Source organism: Eublepharis macularius, chromosome 2 (genome assembly GCF_028583425.1).
Source record: "Eublepharis macularius isolate TG4126 chromosome 2, MPM_Emac_v1.0, whole genome shotgun sequence".
NCBI lineage: Eukaryota > Metazoa > Chordata > Lepidosauria > Squamata > Eublepharidae > Eublepharis > Eublepharis macularius.
The window spans coordinates 189670946-189689462 of record NC_072791.1 but is presented as its reverse complement, the minus strand read 5'-3'; the positions used below and the strand labels follow the sequence as shown (position 1 = coordinate 189689462).

The following is an 18517-nucleotide window of genomic DNA, read 5'->3' as shown; positions in this document are numbered from 1 at the left end:
GTGCATTATGTTTGAAAGAGGTAGTTTAAATGTGTATAAACCACCAAGCTTAATTGACAGTACGAGTCATACATATTTTTAAAAGCAACTGGTCAATTGGGGCAATTATGAGCTTCCAGGGGACCAGATAAGGACAGTTTTTAAAAAGTTTTGCTCGTGGTCTAATAGATATTACAGACATGTAGTTAGGTGGGCTGCTTTTTGTTGGCTAGAAATTGCTATGGAATTACAACATTTGAAAGGTTGGCATTTAAAATAAACATTTTACTATGATGGGGACCTTGCTAGTTAATTCTAATTCTTCATGGCATTTATTTTGCATTCTTTGTTAGCAGGTTGGGGGAGTCTTTTCATGTGGATGCTGGAAGTGTGTGAATTAAGCTGTTGTGGTATAGTCTTGCAACAAGCTATTGTAGCATTGTATCATGCTTGAGTGACAGTTGGGAGGAGATAGTTTTGCTGCTCTTTCTCTCCCTTGTGATCAGCAGAATGTAGTTTTTTTAAAAGCCTAACACAGGTTTAGTCATGGGCAGAGTGGCTGTCACTCATCACCAATCATACCGCAAACAATACTCTGGCTGATATAAAATACTGTGCCGAGGGTTCTTGGAAAATGTAATTACCCAACAATACAAGTGCTTCTTCCAGAAAAGTTGTCAACCGTGTGCAAATGAGGGGTGGTGGTGGCTGCAAATGCACATTAGAGCTTTACCATATGATTTGTAGTGCAGTCAATGGGCTTAGACTGGAGTCCCTCTGCACAGGATTGCACTGTTTGTTTATGACATATGTTACAGCTTACGGCACACTGCCATCCTGCAGCGGACGTAATTTTTCTACGGGCTTCAGTATACACTTAAGTACTGTAACCTGCCAAATGTTTTGCAATAAAGAGATACAGAGCCCAAAGCCAATATGTTGATATTAAGCTAATCAAGAACCTGACTTCAGAGGAGAATGTGTATTAGGAGAAGAGTTCTTATCTTGGATTGTTGGTTTTGCTGAGCTGGCCTTGACCCATGTGTTCTCATTAATGCTAGAACAAGACCCAAATATCTGCTGCCATTTATATTTTCAAAGGGACAACGGTTCTGCTTCCTATGCTATCTTTTCCCATCAAGTATGGCCTAATAGAGGCACGTGTGCGGAACACTCCCCCACATTTCATTTTCTGACTATTCCAAACTTAACTTGGTGCTTTCCTACCACAGCTGGTATAACATCCTCTCCTTCTTTTGGTTCATAATAATTATATGTACCTCATGTACTGAGGTGGTTGTAAGGAATGCAACGGAGTAGTCAGTTCCAAAGGCCTTTGAATACTTAAAGGTGCTTTTAAAAAAGATATTTATATCCTGCTTTTCTTGCCAATGGGAACCCAAAGCAGTTTATACCCTCACTCTGCCCTCCTTCCTTTTATCCTCAAAACCACCATTCTGCAAGGCGTAGCTTAAGCTGAGACAGTGACTGACCCAAGCTCATCCACAGATACTCTGTAACCAATGAACTGGAAAGCTAGCACACCTGGCAAGTCTCTCGTGCAGTGGTTTTCATTTCAGCATAGGGTTGCCAGCCTCCAGGTGGGGGCTGGAGATCTCCGGAAATTACAACTGGTCTCCAGGTGGCAGAGATCAGTTCCCCTGGAGAAAATTGCTGCTTTTTGGAGGGTGGATTCTATGGCATTATATCATTGGGAGGTCTTCCCCTTTCCAAACTTTGCCCTTTCCAGGCTCCACCCCCCAAATCTCCAGGAGTTTCCAAACCTGGACCTGGCAACCACCTCCTTATCACCATTTTAACTGCTATTGCTAAGAAAGGTATGTTGTTACCAGTTACTTCCGTGTGCTTTTTACCCCTCGGAGTGCTTTAAAGCAATGAGCGCCTCGCCTCCGTGCCCGGGCAAAACCGTCTGCCCGGTAAACAGCCGCTAGACCGAGGGCAGGTGGCTGGGTGTGTAGCCGGGCAAGGCGGAGCTGGCGGCGAAGCGCCCTCCTCCTACTGCTTCTCCCAGCGTGGGGAGTTCGTGGCTGCCGCTAGGAGCGCCGGCCGCTCAGCTGCAGGGGCACGACCCCTGGGAACCGGCGAGCGCCTTGCCCGGGCTGCGCGCTCCTTGGCTCGGCCTTCTTCGCCTGCCGCCGCCTCAGCCGCGCCACTTTCGTCCTGCGAGAGGCTCTCCCATGTCCCGCCATGCGGCGGGCGCTGCTCTCCCGGCTGTGCGCGGCGGCGCTGGCGGTGGCCGCTTGCGCGTCGCTCTGCTCAGGTAACGGAGGGCGAGGCGGGAGCGGGGCTGGAGGGGAGGGGGACGCCTCGCTTGGCAGACCCGCCGGGAAGCGGAGCGCGGAGACGCTGCTGCCGGGCAGTGCCAGGCTGGCTTCGGGCTGTTGAAACTTTGCCCTGGCAGCCGGTCGGGGCTTCTCCGCAGTACGCGCGAGAGGCTCTTGCGGGCGAGGTGTTTGGTTAAGTAGGACCGGTGTGTGGAACGACGCTGGCTTTACATGCTCGGAAGCATGACGCTGGCAGGTATTTTTTTTTAAAAAGTTGAGGGACAATATTACTGCGTGTCTGTTGTTTTAGTTGTGAAACCTGAAACATTTGAGTCCAGTGGCACTTTGGAGACCAACAAGAATTTCAGAGTATAACCTTTCGCGAGTCAAAGCTCCCTTCTTCAGGTATCTGATCAAGGGAGCTTTGACTCTCGAAAGCTTGCTTATACCCTGAAAATCTCGTTGGTCTCTAAGGTGCCGCTGGACTCAGATCCTGCTGTTCTGCTGCAGACCAACAGGGCTATTTTGTTAAATCTGAGAAACTGAAATAAAGGATCCTTTAAAAGTCTCAGCTATAGCTTTGTGCCAGAAGCGGATAAGCTCGAGCATTGAAGCCCTCCAGGGTCGAATCCCTGATGAACTTGGCTCAAGGTAAACCTTGCCGTGTGGTGGCTGTGATTGCTAGGGCAAAGGACGGCTAGAGTTGACATCAGAAACTTTTAAAAAAAATAAAGGAGCACGTTCTTTATTATTTCCAAACACTTCACTTCACATGTTTGTGCACTGGAGGCTTGGATATTTATTTTAGGAGAAATAAAACAATGCCCGGGGCTTATTGCTACTAGAAGTTGCAACATTCTGGCCCAGAGAAGGCCATGCCTTAGTTGCAGATATGTACGGAGCTGTTTATGGTTACTGAGGGAATGACACTTTGCATATGTTCAGAGGTATACAAATTATTACATCATGGCTCAAGCCAGGTCTTTGGCTCCTATGCAGAGCTGTGAAATTAGACCATTAAAAAAACCATTGCTGAACCTCATAACTTTATTTTATGAAACATTCATTTTGTGTACATGAACATGAAGGGATTCTGAGTAACTTCTTCCATCAAGGTGATGGGGAAAATAGCTGAGCTGACTATGTAGCAACAGTAAATAACCACATGTTAAGGTCTGGTTAGCAACGGTTAGAGAGCGAGTTTGGTGTAATGATTAAGAGCGGCAGGACTCTAATCTGGAGAACCGGGTTTGATTCCCCACTCCTCCACTTGAAGCCAGCTGGATGACCTTGGGTCAGTCAGTTTCTAGGAGCTCTCTCAGGCCCATACGCCTCACAGGGTGTTTGTTGTGGGGATAATAATAACATATTTTGTAAACCACTCTGAGTGGGCATTAAGTTGTCCTGAAGGGCAATACATAAATTGAATGTTGTTATTATAACATTCTACCAGTGAGCAAGTGTATTGTTAACTTGCACTCTATGCTCTTTTTACTATGAACTCCTAAGTTTCAAGTAGTATAGTTTGGAAGCTTGTTTCTGTCCTTGCCTTGGTCCACCTAGGCGTCTCATGTTCTTCCTTTCTTGTCCTAGTATGGAGGATAAATCTATTATTGAAACTGAAGTATTTCCTCCAAACTAAGAAAAATCTAGGGTTAGATTTCTTAAATGTGCACATTTGGTTCCCAGAATGCTTTAAGGAGCATTCTACTTAAAAGTTGGGAGTAGGATTATAGTGGAAGGTGTTGGAAATGCTAACGTATGGATGCAACGTTTTGTCATATGTGGTGGGCATGTAAGAAGGTGAGAAGATATTGGATAAAAATTCATGAAGAGATGCAACAAATATTAAAGTTTTGCTTTGTGCTGAATCCTAAAAATATGTTATTAAATATCTTACCTAATAATATGTGCCCCCTCCTGGATACACACCTTAACGTGATGAGGGGGGTTGAGTGTGTCAGTGAAGCTGAGAGCAACACTGTCCGGAGCACAGGCTTGGTCAAGAGTCTAAACTCCTGAAAGAGTTACTCAAGGTGGAATGGTCAACGGCAGTGTCACTTCAACTACCCTGGTTAGTACTGCAAAGCAGGAGAAGGCCGTGGAAAACCACTTCTCCTAATCTTTTACCTTGAAAACTCTGTGATGAGACAATCCAGAAAAAAAGATATAATGCTGGAAGACAGGACCCCCAGGTTGGATGGCACTCAATTGGCTACTAGGGAAGAGCTGAGGACAAGTATGAAGAGCACTATTCTTAATGATGGGACTGGATTAAAGCCGAAAGGACGTCCAGTTGTGGACGCGAATAGATGTAAAAGGAACATTCAAAGATGTGCGACACACACACAATAATGTTATCTGAAGAGAAACCAGAGTATACCTAATATTACGAAAGTACATAGCAAACATTTTAAATATATGCTGACGGCAGCAAGGGTAGCATTTGCAAAAAAATGGAAGGCAGATTCTTGTCCAGCTGTGTCTTGATTGGATGAGCAAATTGTATGAATATGCATCTGTGGCTAAATTAACTTCCTATTTGCATAACAGACCAATGTTAGCATTTCAGGAAAAACGAAAAGTCCTTTTTGACTATGTAGCTGGTACTTAAGAAATACTAAGAATAGTTTTTTATGAAAGCAGACTAATTAGAAAATTAATATTTTAAAGTGTTGAATATAAAATATTGAGTATAATGTTAAATATAAAATGCTGAGTATAAACTAAGTAAGGAGATGGAAAGGAGCAGTATTTTCTAGCTTAAATGTGCTGTAGTATAGTCTGTTTATTTTTTTATGTACTGTTATTGCCTTTTCCTTTTCCAATAAATTTTTTTCTGAAAAAAAAGAGTTGGATATGCTGCTTTCTAAGTAAGGAGAGTTCCGTTTTAATTGACAGGTAGACTCTACTATTAGATACAAGTTGATTAATCCTTCATAGCTTGTGTACTCAGTTGGAGGGTATGGTCGTACTTAAGTATGAGAGAGAGAAAATGCGCGTTTGAATGTTTATGGGAAGGATGGGCTTCGAAGGAATGAAGGGGAGAAATAGATTTGAATGGTAAGCTGTAAGTAGCCATTTGGGGTATGTTGCTTATGTGGAGTTTAGGGGAAAGTGTCGTGTATAGCAGGTTAGAGTCATAGGAAATTTTGATTAAAAAAAAATTAACACTGCAAGAAAGTACTGAGAATGGCTGTTTTGATGGGTAGTATGGAGAAGGAGTATGTTTGAGTAATGATTGTGTATACTAGAACTGGAGAGCAAACGATTTAGAACAAACAAGGCTCTGAGAACAGAGGTTTTGACATATGTGTGCCTATAGGAGTGGCAGCTTAAACTATTTGGATGGCCCAAGAAGATCATTTGGGTAGGATATAAAAGCAGGACATATATGTATGTATGCATCCATCTGCATCATTGTATGGAGCTTCAGTGATAATATGGGGGGGGGCGGTAAAGATTTTTTTTCTCTTTAATGAGTTTCACAAGACAGAACCTTTATTGGCATAACCGTAACAGTGTCGAAAACAAGTGGAGCCTGTTAATTGTTAAGTTTAATGAGTTTCTCCTATTGAAGCCACTTTTCCTTGTTCCATTTTTAAAAACTATTAAAATTATCCAAATTTTGTATCCTATTGTATCCAACTTTTCTTTGTGACTCAAGGCGGTTTTCAAACCCCAATTTAAAACATGAAGGATAAAACAAAACCTTAAACAACCCCCTCCTCCTAAAATGCTTGCTTATTTATTTATTCATTAAAATATTTTAAAGACATATAGGCTTTTTAAAAAGCAAAGAAAGGGACATGTTCAAGATAAGGAAATGGGACGGGACACAATTGTTCCGCGTCTCAGACTATGTTGTCCAAGAAGTCTGAGAGTGGCAGGTGGAAGATTGTGTTTTCATGCTAGAAGATAGGCTGAATTAGCCTGAACTCCCTGGAGTGTTTCTTCCAGGGGCAGCTGAATACACTTCCTATTGGGTTTCGTATGGCTGTTTTTAATGATAACATCTGCAGGACTATATACCAGTATATATTCTTAAACAACAATAAAACTTCCATGGTGCCAAGGTAAGTCATGCTCTGTGCTAGCAACGTTGAAGTCTATTATCTAAATTCTTAAACAGAGCCAATTTGGTGTAGTGGTTAAGAGCGTGGGACTCCAATCTGGAGAGCCGGGTTTGATTCCCCACTCCTCCACTTGAAGCCGGCTGGGTGACCTTGGGCTAGTCACAGTTCTCTGGAGTTCTCTCAGCCCCACCCACCTCACAGGGTGTTTTTTGTGGGGAGAATAATGACATACTTTGTAAACCGCTCTGAGTGGGCATTAAGTTGTCCCGAAGGGCAGTATATAAAGTGAATGTTATTATTATAAATTATGTAAAATCAGAAACATTGTAATTCTTTGCTTATTTTGCATAATTCTGCTATTAAGTGCAGAATATGGCAAGCAATTATCCAATTTGCTGAAACTTCACTTCCTGGTTTCATGTGGTGCTTTGCAGGAACTTTTCTTTGAACAAAGGTGCTTTCATGAGGTGGGTGTTCATAACATTGTTGGTAACAAAGGTACAGTGCAAAACACACCACATATTATTCCTGACATCATCATATGTACTATCTGCAGTGAAAGAATTGATGGGCACAGTGGGATTCATCCTTGGAAGGCAGCATGCTGATACACTGTGTGTGTGTGTGTGTCTGTGTGTGTTCTGGGAACAAGTGCATTGATGCATGTATTATTTAGGGGGAAAGCATTTTGTAAAAAAGCAGCACTCTTAGCAATGGTAGCAAGCTATCTGTTCCTGGAATTGCTTAACTTCATTCTTCTTAAACGAGAGCTGCTATATAAAGGCCAGGAAACATGCCTGCCTGTAAATATACGTGACAAGTCTGTGTTCTACAAATAGTTGGTGCATAATTCAACTCAGGCACCAAGTGTATGTCTCCTTTCTTGCTCTAGGAGTTAACATCTGCTGTTAGATGAGGTTTTCCATTCTATTGCATCTATTCCCACCCCCCTCCGCACAAATATAAGTCACAGTTCCTTCCCATTATTTCCTTAGTGGATTGTCCAAATAGTGTTGACAGCTGTTTGTGGCTGCTACATCTTCAGTATTGTTTTGAGAAATTAAGGAGCTTAATGCATTTAATTATAACCAATGTGTATATATACAAGAACTAGGTCAATTGGGCATTACATGAAATGAATCTGTCAAAAGGTATTAAGCTGAGCAGTGCAGTTCCAAGTTGTCATGATCCTGATGTGTTGTATGGAAGGCACTGGTCCGCTTGACTATATTGTTCTTGTATTGAGTTCAGAAATGGTGGCTTGACAGTTTCTGTTTCAAATAAAGCTAAAATCATACAAGCCAAAGCTAACACACACACGTAAAGGTAGCCTATAATATTCTGGGAGTGTATCTTCTATCAGCTTCACTTCTCTTGATGCACAGTGGTCTATGTAGGAAAAATATTTCTTCAAAGAGTGTTTTCACATGATGTTCCATTCACCTGCATTATTTTCATACATTTTGTTGTTATGCTTCTAATCCACCCCCCCTTTATTGCTGAAGAGGTCATACCATTAGAAGTAGATCTGGAATGTTACTTTTGTGTAAAAGTTATAATATGCCATTAAAAGTTATCTTCATTACATTTTTAGATATATGCTGGAGATGGTTTGAAAACATAAAGTAGGAATGAGACAACCAGATGTTTGGAAGCATGTGGTCATGCAATGGTAGGTTACAAGGCAGCAGTGCTGAAGCTGGCTTTTGATAGTCTTTAGTGAACTGGACAACTAAAGAGGAAATGTTGTTGTGGGCCCTCACTAGGGAGCCCAGATGTGTGCCATTGGCAGGCAAACTCCCAGTAGTTTGCCCCATTGCCCTCAGATTACTGACGATCGCTGGGAGGTGGCAAGCTGCCCAGTGGTTGTCTGCCACCAGCAGGCAGCCCAGGCAAGTGAGTGGCAGGCACACTCCCTGTGGGGCACAATGATGTCACTTCCAGGAGTGATGTTGTTGCACAAGCTGTGGGAGTGCTCCTGAAAGAATCGGCTACATGTGAAGTGCAGGAACACTTCTGCAGCCAGCAATGATGATGTCACTTCCAGTAATGATGTCATCACACCGAGAGCGAGGAGTGTGTGTAGAGTGAGTACTGGTCTTTCCTCTTCCTGCTAGCAAGCTCTAGGGACCTGGCAAGCCTAGTCCTCACATCTCCTGGAATTACAACCACTGTTGATGATGGCAGAGATCAGTTCCCTTGGAGAAAACAGCTACTTTGGAGAGTGGACTTCTGTGGCAATATACCCCGGGGCCGTCCCTCCCCAAACCCCACCCTCCACAGGCTTCATCCCCAAATCTCCAGGAATTTTCCAATACCAATTTGACAACATTGATTGCCTGATTATGAACTTCTACAGTAAAAGTCACACAACTTTTAACTGACTACAAGATTCAGTTACACTTCAGCCTTTCATTTGGGTATGATCAGCATAGCTACAAACAACCCTGGGCGATTTTGGTTAATAGATTCTTAGCTTTTGGTCAGATGTGATTAGAAGAGTAAAAATATTTTTCCTCTTGGTGTGCACTATGCAGTAAAGTGAAACTCAAGGGATCTCTATGAAGAAAACTAGACTATGATGTACTTTAGCAAAGCTACGATTCCGAAATATGGGCCAGCCCTTGCCTAGGTCAAGGCTGCATTTTTTCAAGTGGAGAAATGAGTGGAAGCCCTGTGATGTCCTCAGATCCATCCAACATTTATAACCTACTCACTATGAATGACTAGCACCACAACTGTATAAATGGAGTAAGAATATGTAATTGAGATAACCTTTTACCTGCTTTAATGAACCTTTCCTTAAAAAATAGCTTGGTTAATTCATGCCGTACCTTTTTTAGCACCTTGCCAAGCTCACAATCTAAAGGGGGATCACTCAAGTAAAAGGGTAATAGTGATACTGAAAAACCTTCCCCAGGGAAATTTTTGTAGGCTGCCCAGGTACATAAAGTTTTGAAACACCTGTAATTTGGGGGCCAACAGCTGCCCATAATTTTTCCTTATTCTACAACCAAGTTCTTGTGACTTAATAGAATGTCACACTTTTATAAACAAGCCTGTTCGGTGGGAGCATCAGTACTTCAGGTGGGCTGGTGACTTCATTCAAAGCTATCTTGGCTTTACAGGGCCATTGAATGGTCTCTCTTCAAGGCATCCAGAGAGCCTCAAAACCCAACCCGAGCAGTCTACTGTCTGCAGAAATTTGCATCATATGAGAATGGAATACTGGTACATGTTGGAACACCGGTTGGAACACTGGTACATACTGTTCCACTCAAGCTGCGATAAATAAAGAATATTCAAAATAAATTAATTGAGTGGGGGAATACAAGCTTGTGTTGTAAATGTATTATAATTTAACTGGGTTTTAGGTGCTAACATAAAAGGGGGAAATAGTTTTATGTTGACATTTTGAATGGTGAATAGGATGGGAATTGGCATGAGTCATTTCTGCATATGAAAAAACATTGTTTTTCTTAATAAGCGGCAGAAGAAGAAAATAAATGTTTTTCCTAACCAATAAAATGGTATAGAAAAATTCAGTAAACAAGTGGCTGGTTCTAGCTGAGTTAAGATGTCATTTCAAAGTCCATTAAGCTTACATACAGACCTCCTGGATAAAGTAAATACTTTCTTATTTAGACTACTTTTTAGTTTAAATGCCACACTGCTGACTCAAATAAGAGATGCTTAATCATTCATTTTCTGAAGAGAGAGATGCAGCTCTCCTGCTCTGTGGTAATTTTTTTTGGGGGGGTGTATGGTTGTTCAAGTGTATTCTGCTAAGAACAGTTAAGTGCAGAAGAACGTGTGTAGGTTGATGCGCGCGCGCACGCACGCACGCACACACACACACACACACACACCAGTCCTCTGGCTCAAGAGGCAAAGCTTCTTGTGCAAAGCAGGTTGTGACAGACTCAGCTGGGATTGCTGGGCAGTAAAGAGGGGAGGATGATTGACACGTCCCCCCACTTTGTGGCTAGCCTGAAATGGCAGTTGAAGATGGAATGTTGAGGTGACGGTTGGTGCTACCAGAGGGAGGGGTTGACAGGTGGAGTAAACTGAAGAGTGAAAGGAGTCTGAGTCTGGCTTCTGACAAGAGAGGGTCAGCCAGAGAGTCCTCGGTGTGAGGAAGTAAAAGGAAGGTGTGGATTCGGTTTCGTTTTCTCAGCCATGTCGGACGCTCCTCTTCGCTGGCTTGAGAGGAAGCGGCCGAGCACCCTGTCCGGGCGGCTGATCTGCGAAGATTAGCCCCCAAAACTCCCAGTGAGGGAGGCTGGGTCCGGGACGCTGCGGGAAGAGCCCCCCGGAATCAATGCGGGGGGTTAATTGCCCGTTTGTCCCTACGGAGGCCGGCGGACGTACGCGGCGCCTTGAGTGCTGCCGGGCCATGAGAAACGGCAAAGAGCAGAACTAGGCGAGAGCCTACAAGTAAGCGAATTCCTTCTGTTATTACAAGCGTACGTGAAGGAGAGGTGAGATCTGAAGCTAAGAAGGCTCACTCTTCCCCTTTGCTGAGTTTCAAAATTTGGTTGGCGCCCCCCCCCAAATGGCAACAAAAAAACAAAGTCCTGCCCTTGGCAAGTCAGTTTCGGCTGCCTTAAAGGGAGAATCGCTGGAGGAAATAGTACGGAGGGCGGTTGGTGAAGCTATAAAACCCTTTGTTGACAAGCTGAATGAAACAGATCAAAGGGTGGGCTTAATTGAGAGTGAAGTGAAAACCATCAAAGAAGCAGCGGGGGGGGCAGAGAAGTCTGCTCGGGAAAGTGCGTCACTCGTGAAGGCTACGAATAAAGAGCTTAAACTTGTGGAGAATCAGTTGATCGGGCTACAAGTGGAACGAACACAGACAATTTTGCGCCTCCAGAATGTGAAAGAGGAGGAAAACGAGGATTTACGGGGTCTTGTCTCGGAACTATTGGCGACACCCGCGAGGGCAACTAAAGAAGAAGTAAAAAGCGCCATTTTGGAAGCCCGTCGGGCTACTTCAAAATATGCAATGAAGTGTCAGTTGCCGCGCGAGATCATCATCGATTTTTCATCTAAGAGGATCCGGGACACTATCCTATACAATTCATACAATGCGGATTTGGACTTCTTGGGCAACAAAATTAAGATATTGAAAGATGTCCCATTTCTAGTTCGGAAAAGACGTTTTAAGTATAAAAAGTTCGCAGCTCTTCTGAGAGAACGTGGAATAAAGTACAAATGGTTATTCCCGGAAGGAATCTGGAAGGTTCAGCCATAAAGATCAAGCCTTTAAGATATTATCAGAAGATCAACTAAGGGATTTTGAGGACAGGAACCCAGAATTCCAGTGCACCAAGCAAGACGAAAAGGAAAAGTCTGAGGGGGAGGGGGAGGAAATGAGCACTGCGGCTGCAGCTGCTCAGAGAGAATTGCGTCCGGGACCCAGGAGGGGAAGAAAAATTTAACTTGAAATTAAATTGTAATTTGCATTTAGTAAGGTCAACCACTCCATCAATATAATATAAAGCTTTAACTTTTGAATAATGACAGTATGAAGGGAAAACAGAAATGTAGTGTTTAGTGTTTGTAGGGCACCTTCCCCTTTTTTCCACCCTTCCCTCCCTCTCTCTTTTTTCTCTCTTTTTTCCCATCCCTTGTGTTATTGTAGTCTTTTGTAGTTACTGTTTTGTAGGGTATGTATGTATGTAGTAGTTGTATGTTAGATATTGAAAAATAAAAAATATTACAAAAAAAAAAGGAAGTAAAAGGAAGGTGTACCCTTACAAGAGGAATCATAATGTTTGTGAAGCACTTTTAGTCCTTGAACTAAAGCGGGACAGTCACCACTAACTTCTGTGTAGACACAAGATATCTGGGCATTGGAGTACCTTGGTACCCAGGGTACAGTGGAGTATCCTGAGGTCTGCAGAAAAGGGGAAGCCATGCTGTGTAGGTGTTAAACTTGGAGCACCTAACTTCTGAAGGAGTGCCAACCTCAGAAAGAACTCACTTTAACATCTTTAAGTCTGATAACACCAACATCTCTCATACAAGCCAGCAACTTAAGAACCACACCAAGTGTTTTGTGCCTCACACCTCAAACTTCTAAATTATTTCAGTTTTAAACACCTGCCTACATGCCTTCTTATTTTACCTACTTGTAAATAAACCTCCTGTTCATTTTGAAGCTCCCTAAGCCGCGTGAGTGCCAATTCCTTTCTAAGGGAAGCGCAAACCCCTGATCTTTACTTAGACTTGGTTGGGTAACCATACCACTTATATGGTTCTTAAGGGTGGGCCAAGAAAGAAGGTTGAAGCTAAACCTCAACCATGCTACTAAAGGCTTCCTAGCCCAGTATTCAACTTCATATGCTTGGTGAGGAGAAGTTTTACCTCAGGGTAGAGGGAGGTCAGCCCAAGCCTGAGTTAGATGAGGGTTTACAACACAGGTCAATCAGCAAGTCTCTTGTCTTGAATATATTCAAGCTAAAAACAGACAGGTCCTGCATACTTGGTTGAAATCTTCATATTCCTGCCATTATTTGACTGTAGTAGCCCTTTTATCAATTTTTTCTGAACTTTTTAACGCTCTTTGGTTTGTCCTTTGCAAATGGATTCTGTCTCTGAGGTTTTTATTATTATTATTAACCATGTTTATTATTAATAATAATAACATTCGATTTATATACCGCCCTTCAGGACAACTTAATGCCCACTCAGAGCGGTTTACAAAGTGTTATTATTACCCCACAACAATCACCCTGTGAGGTGGGTGGGGCTAAGAGAGCTCAAGAGAACTGTGACTCGCCCAAGGTCACCCAGCTGGCTTTGTGGAGGAGTGGGGAATCAAACCCTGCTCTCCAGATTAGAGTCCCGTGCTCTTAACCACTACACCAAACTGGCTCTCATTATTATTATTATTAATACAGTCATAGACCAGTACAAGTCTTGGGAGAATTCTCAACCACCACAGCAAATAAAACTGATTCTCATGTATAATAATTCAAAATATAATAATTCATAAAATTATTAAAATCTACAAAGTGTGTGTGTAAATAAATAAATAAATAAAACTTAAGCCACCAGTTTCATTGCTTATGATGAATTTTGCAGGCTGCCCCACAAAACTTCGCAGTATATGCTGACACTAATGAATATTCATCTATAAGTAACATTCTAACATATGTCGAGTCTGATCGTCCTGGATACTATGAAAGAAGGGGAGGATAAAGCTAGAGTGAACCTATTGATACAAGGGACAAAGAAGTAGAATGTGTTCCGTAGTTCTGTTCTCCCCTGAACCACAAGGACATAGCCTGTCTGGTTTTGGAACCTTTTTATATCACCTGTCCAAAACCTCAGAAGGTAGTTCTTGACATCTGGCAAGGGAAGTGTCTTCCTGTGACTGAAGATCTCTAACTGGAAGAGAGAAGTAGCTGGGGAAAGTACTTATTTGGAGTTTTCCAAGCACAGGAAAGTCAGTGACCTCTCTAGATCTACCTGTCACTTTATATCCATCACCCTTTGCTTTAAAACTTTTTTTACCTGCTCATCCCCCATTTTCAGAACGGAACAAGGGGAAAAGCCCAAATTCACCCGCTTAATCCTAACTGCCTTTAGCCTCATAGGTTGATAACTGTCTCAAAGAATCAAGGGAGTTAAGCCTTGAGGCTTGAAATTTAACTTTAGCCAAAGGTTAATGGAGGTGAGGCACACCCTAGTCTCTGCTTTTACCATACTTGTCTCCAAGCTCAAGTTTGCATTTTGAGACACGGCAAGGCAATTGAAGGGCTACTCTCAGAAATTTCAGTTGCACTCCAGGGGTGCAAGGCAAGAAGCTGACACTAATGAACTTAGGAAGGTGGAAGTCTGGGTCACCTAAACATCTGACCATGTTATTCATATAAAAATTAAAAAGCAATAGAGTCAAAATACAACCTTGTTTGATTCCCTTTGAGGTTTTAATTGAGTTTGTGAATTGCCCAAGCCTATGGCATCTAACCATAAGAGTGGTATTAATGTGTAAAGCACGGATTAGATAAATGAGCCTGAGATGCATTGATTTTATTTTTAATTTCTCCCATAGTTTAATTCTAGAAATGGAGTTGAAGGCTGCCTTAAAATCTATGAAGGCAGCATAAAGAGAGACCGAACTATTAGATATTTTCCAATAAGATGCTATAAAATTAGGCAATGATCTATAGCAGCTCTTCCTTCCCTAAAATCAGCTTGCTCTTCTGCAATTTAATCTTCCTACTCTAGCCAGCTCTTAAATTTGTCCAGTAAATGTCTGGCATAAAATTTACTAATAATACTGAGCAGGTTAATTGGCTTATAATTAGCAGGATTGTCCCTCCTCCCCTTATAAAACAGGACTATCCTCGCCAGGCCCCAGTCTTTAGAGATATGGCCAGATGTATTAACAGAAGTGAAAAGCGATGTCAAGAGTAGAGCCCACCACTCTGTGTTGTTTTAGAGAGAAGCATTATTAGCATTTTTCTTAGTTTGATCCTGGTGGGTTTGGCTTTTCTGTACAACTTTTATGTCACCGCTGACTGACTGAGGGATAATCTGTTATCTTTGTACTGAAAATCTGTGTCAAAAACATTGCCTTCCCCATTTTGTTAATAGTGTGCAAAAGAACACTAATGAATAAAATAAGATCAGAAACAATTAAGACTTTGTTTGAGTGTCAGACTTTCTGTGCCATGTTCTGGTTAGATGAGCAAGTTCTGTTTTTAAAATAAAGTTCTGTGAATTCGCTTTGGTAACTAACTTTGCACTGTGTGCACTTTGATTGACCTGCTCCTTCCACTATAGAGTCAGAAACACGGTCCACCCTCCATCCTTGGAACAGTTTAACATAAGCGTTTATTTAAACGCATAAATATTGACTTAAATTTAAGTCTGCCTTGTGCGAAAAATATCGCAGACATTCCACCTGTAGCACTGGAGGAGTGGCAAGACTGACATTTGGTATTACGCAGGCATGGCAGGTTGTCACCCTCCAGATGGTGTCTGTCTCCTGAAATTACAACAGATCTCCAGGCCATAGCTGTCAATTCCCCTGGAGAAACTGGCTGCTTTGATGAGTGGTCTGGTCTCCATCACGTTATACCCTGCTGAGATCCCTCACTTCCCCAAACCTCTCCCTCTCGAGGCTTCATTCTCAAAATCTCAAGCAGTTTCCCAATTGGGAGCTGGCAACCCTCTGCAGAGGACCAGAGGGCAGTGGAGCAACTTCCCCAAAGAAGGAAAAATTGCTGACTTCCTGTTTTGTTTTTTATATGCATCCTCAGTTGACTTATGTCCAGTTTCTAAACATGTTTACTTACCTTTAAACTCTTGATTTAAGTGGGACTTCTTTCGTACTTCTTACGACTACATCCTTTATTTTTTGTTTCTTGAAAGTGTCAGGATAAATGAATAAATGCCTCACAACTAGCCCAGGGATGACTGACAAGTAGTACCATCCTAAGCCAAGTGACATCCTTCTGAGCCCGCTGACTTCAGTGGACTTCGAAAGGCATTTTTCTGCTTACAGTGATACTGTATGTCTAATCTGAGATGTCACATCTCTTCCTTTTTGCAATGGTGAAAAACCAGGCCAATCTGGGAACAGTAAAATGGACTATATGGTAGGTAATACAATACAGGAAAATGGAAAGGAGGGTACAGAACTGGATCAGATATCAAATGGATTGTTTGTGATCTAGACCATCACTAAGCTACTTTGACATATGTTGGATAATGCACTTCCAATGCACTTTATCAATCATTTGCAAGTGGATTTTCCCGTAACACACCAGAAAACCCAGTTGTAAATTATCAATAAAGTGCATTGGAAGTGCATTATCCAATGTGCGTGAAAAGAGCCCTAGCTTCCCCTAGAACTGGGAATTTACCCTGATTAGATTACAAGTGGATACTGTTACAGGTCAAGTCCCATTGGAAAAAAGGAAGTTGTACACCAGCAGTGCCTACTAATTACCACCTGTGTGACTTAATGGTAGTCATGAACAATTCTGTCCAATGTTCCTGATTTCATTTTTTGTGCGGTCTACTTTCATCCTACCAAGAAATATTTTTTTTTGTTTATTGTATATTTGATAGCAAAAACCATGGTCTGTGTTAAACTTTGTAATTAGTAGTTTCAGGGAAACTGCCACAGATGACTACTCAAATAAACTGATTCATTTAAAAAAAACAGAAAATTTCAGGGCTTTTAAGAAAATGGAACTCAGTGTTTTTAAATATGATTCACTATTGAGTGAACACAGTATAATTTTGAAATATACATCAATTGAAGCTTGAAATAACCCAGTTTAACAAGATACATCAAATTATGTTCTTATTCTGTGTTTCCACAGGACAGTTGGAACTGTGTACTGAAGAAGAATAAATACAATTTTCAGCAAATGTATTGGTTGTTAAATATATGTTTTGGTATTCTTGTTTTGATAAGATTTGAGAGGTGTTACTGCTCGAGTATTAACTTGATGTATAATGCGAAGTATTCTAACTTTAACATATCATTTGGCGTCAGAGCTGAGCAACTTACTTGCATACTTAACAATCCGAATTGATTGACTTTATTGATACTGATGTCATGAAGTCTGGTCAGGTATTGTTTGATAAACTGAGTTGCTTGGGGGCGTAGAAATCAGAAGTGACTGAATGCCTGCATCAGAACATACTGTTGCCCTATGTTTACTGAACTTGTAATGTGATGTTGGCACAAAGAGTCTTTGTGTAGGGTCAGTTAACGAGGCTAAATTCTAAATTCTATTTATTCTAAATTCATATTTAATTCAATTTCCTGGAAAATAAAGTAGTACTGTGATGCTGTAATTCTTTTTTTAGAGAGAACTGATCAAAACTTTTTAAAATGGTTGCCGTGCCAACCCTCAGACGCAACAATGGCTGAAGTTAGAGCAAACCTGTGCAACTTGTGGCTTGTCAAGTGCAACCCACTAGGCACGTATGTGGTTTGCCAGCCCGTATCATTTCAGTGCTAGTCAGGGAGGAACAATGAGATGAAGGAGGTTTCTGTTTTTGAATTAACTAGGAACGCTGCTTGGCCCTAACCACAGTAACTTCATAGTTAGCTGTAGGTAGGCTCAATTTGGGGAATTCAAGGTGAGGAAGGGACGGAGTGGGATGAAAGAGTTGTTACTATTGGCTTACTTTCTGCACCAGTCTGAAATGTTTTGCTGTGTATCAAATTTTAATACTATATAATTATCAAAGGTTTTGTCTTTAAGAGTTTTAAGGTAAGTGCAACCGTTGATCCCATAGCCTCTAAACAAAATATACTAAACAGAATACATGTGTAAAGTGCTGTAGCCCAAAAATCTATGAGACCTTAACCAAGCTCTAGAATTTCTAAAGAATTTTTGCTTTCTCTCTACCTGGTTCCCCCCCCCCGCCCCTAATCATCATGGACTAAGTTGCTGACATTCTATTGGATGCAGACTCAGAAAAAGCTCCATTGTCTTTTCAGGTCTAATATGCATCTGCCACTTGTGTGAGAGAACAAATTTCACTTGTGAAACGGAGGGAGCATGTTGGGCTTCTGTCATGCTAACAAATGGCAGACAAGAGGTGGTGAAGTCTTGCCTTTCCGTTGGGGAACTGAAGGCAGAAGTCTTCTGCCACGGTTCAAGGAGCATCACTAGGAAATGCTGCTACACAGACTTCTGCAACAACAACACTATCCACCTCCCCGCAGGTAAGCAGTGCTGCTCAGTGCATGAAAATCCACTGTGAGTAAACATAAACCAGTGGGTGCTTTTTGTGCTGCAAGGCGCCATTAAGGAAATCTCATCCAGAGCTGCTTTTAAAGATCCTGGATTAAAAATCAGAGATCTGGTTTTATGTCTTTTCTTTTCTTTTCACAGGGATTTCAGCGGTTCAAAGCAAAATTGTGATTTCTTCCCCTCCCCAATTCTCCTTTGTTAATTCCATTTTGCTCCTGAAAACTGACCTAATAGAATCCACTGTCTTCGTCCCAGCCATTTTGCGCTGCTTCTACAATGCTTGAGAGTTTGAGGATTTTTTAAAAAAAATAACAATTGAGAACTCATATCATAAGAAACCTTTGTCCTCCACCGCCTTCATTGTAATGGGCTTCTAAAATTCTAGCAATTGTTTTCAAATCGACTGGGTTTTCTCTCTTCTGTTCCCTATGCTGATTCCCCC

The 18517-nt window shown here is 41.8% G+C and overlaps 1 protein-coding gene across 1 annotated transcript in view; it reads left to right on the top strand.

The window, feature by feature from the left end:
* Positions 1 to 2055: 2055 nt before the first annotated feature.
* Positions 2056 to 18517, top strand: part of ACVR1C (activin A receptor type 1C) — a 57190-nt gene continuing 40728 nt past the window's right edge. The window contains exons 1-2 of the mRNA XM_054971026.1: positions 2056 to 2260; positions 17820 to 18047. Coding sequence (XP_054827001.1) covers positions 2188 to 2260; positions 17820 to 18047 — 301 coding nt within the window. The 5' untranslated portion in view covers positions 2056 to 2187. The remainder of the gene's footprint in view (positions 2261 to 17819; positions 18048 to 18517) is intronic.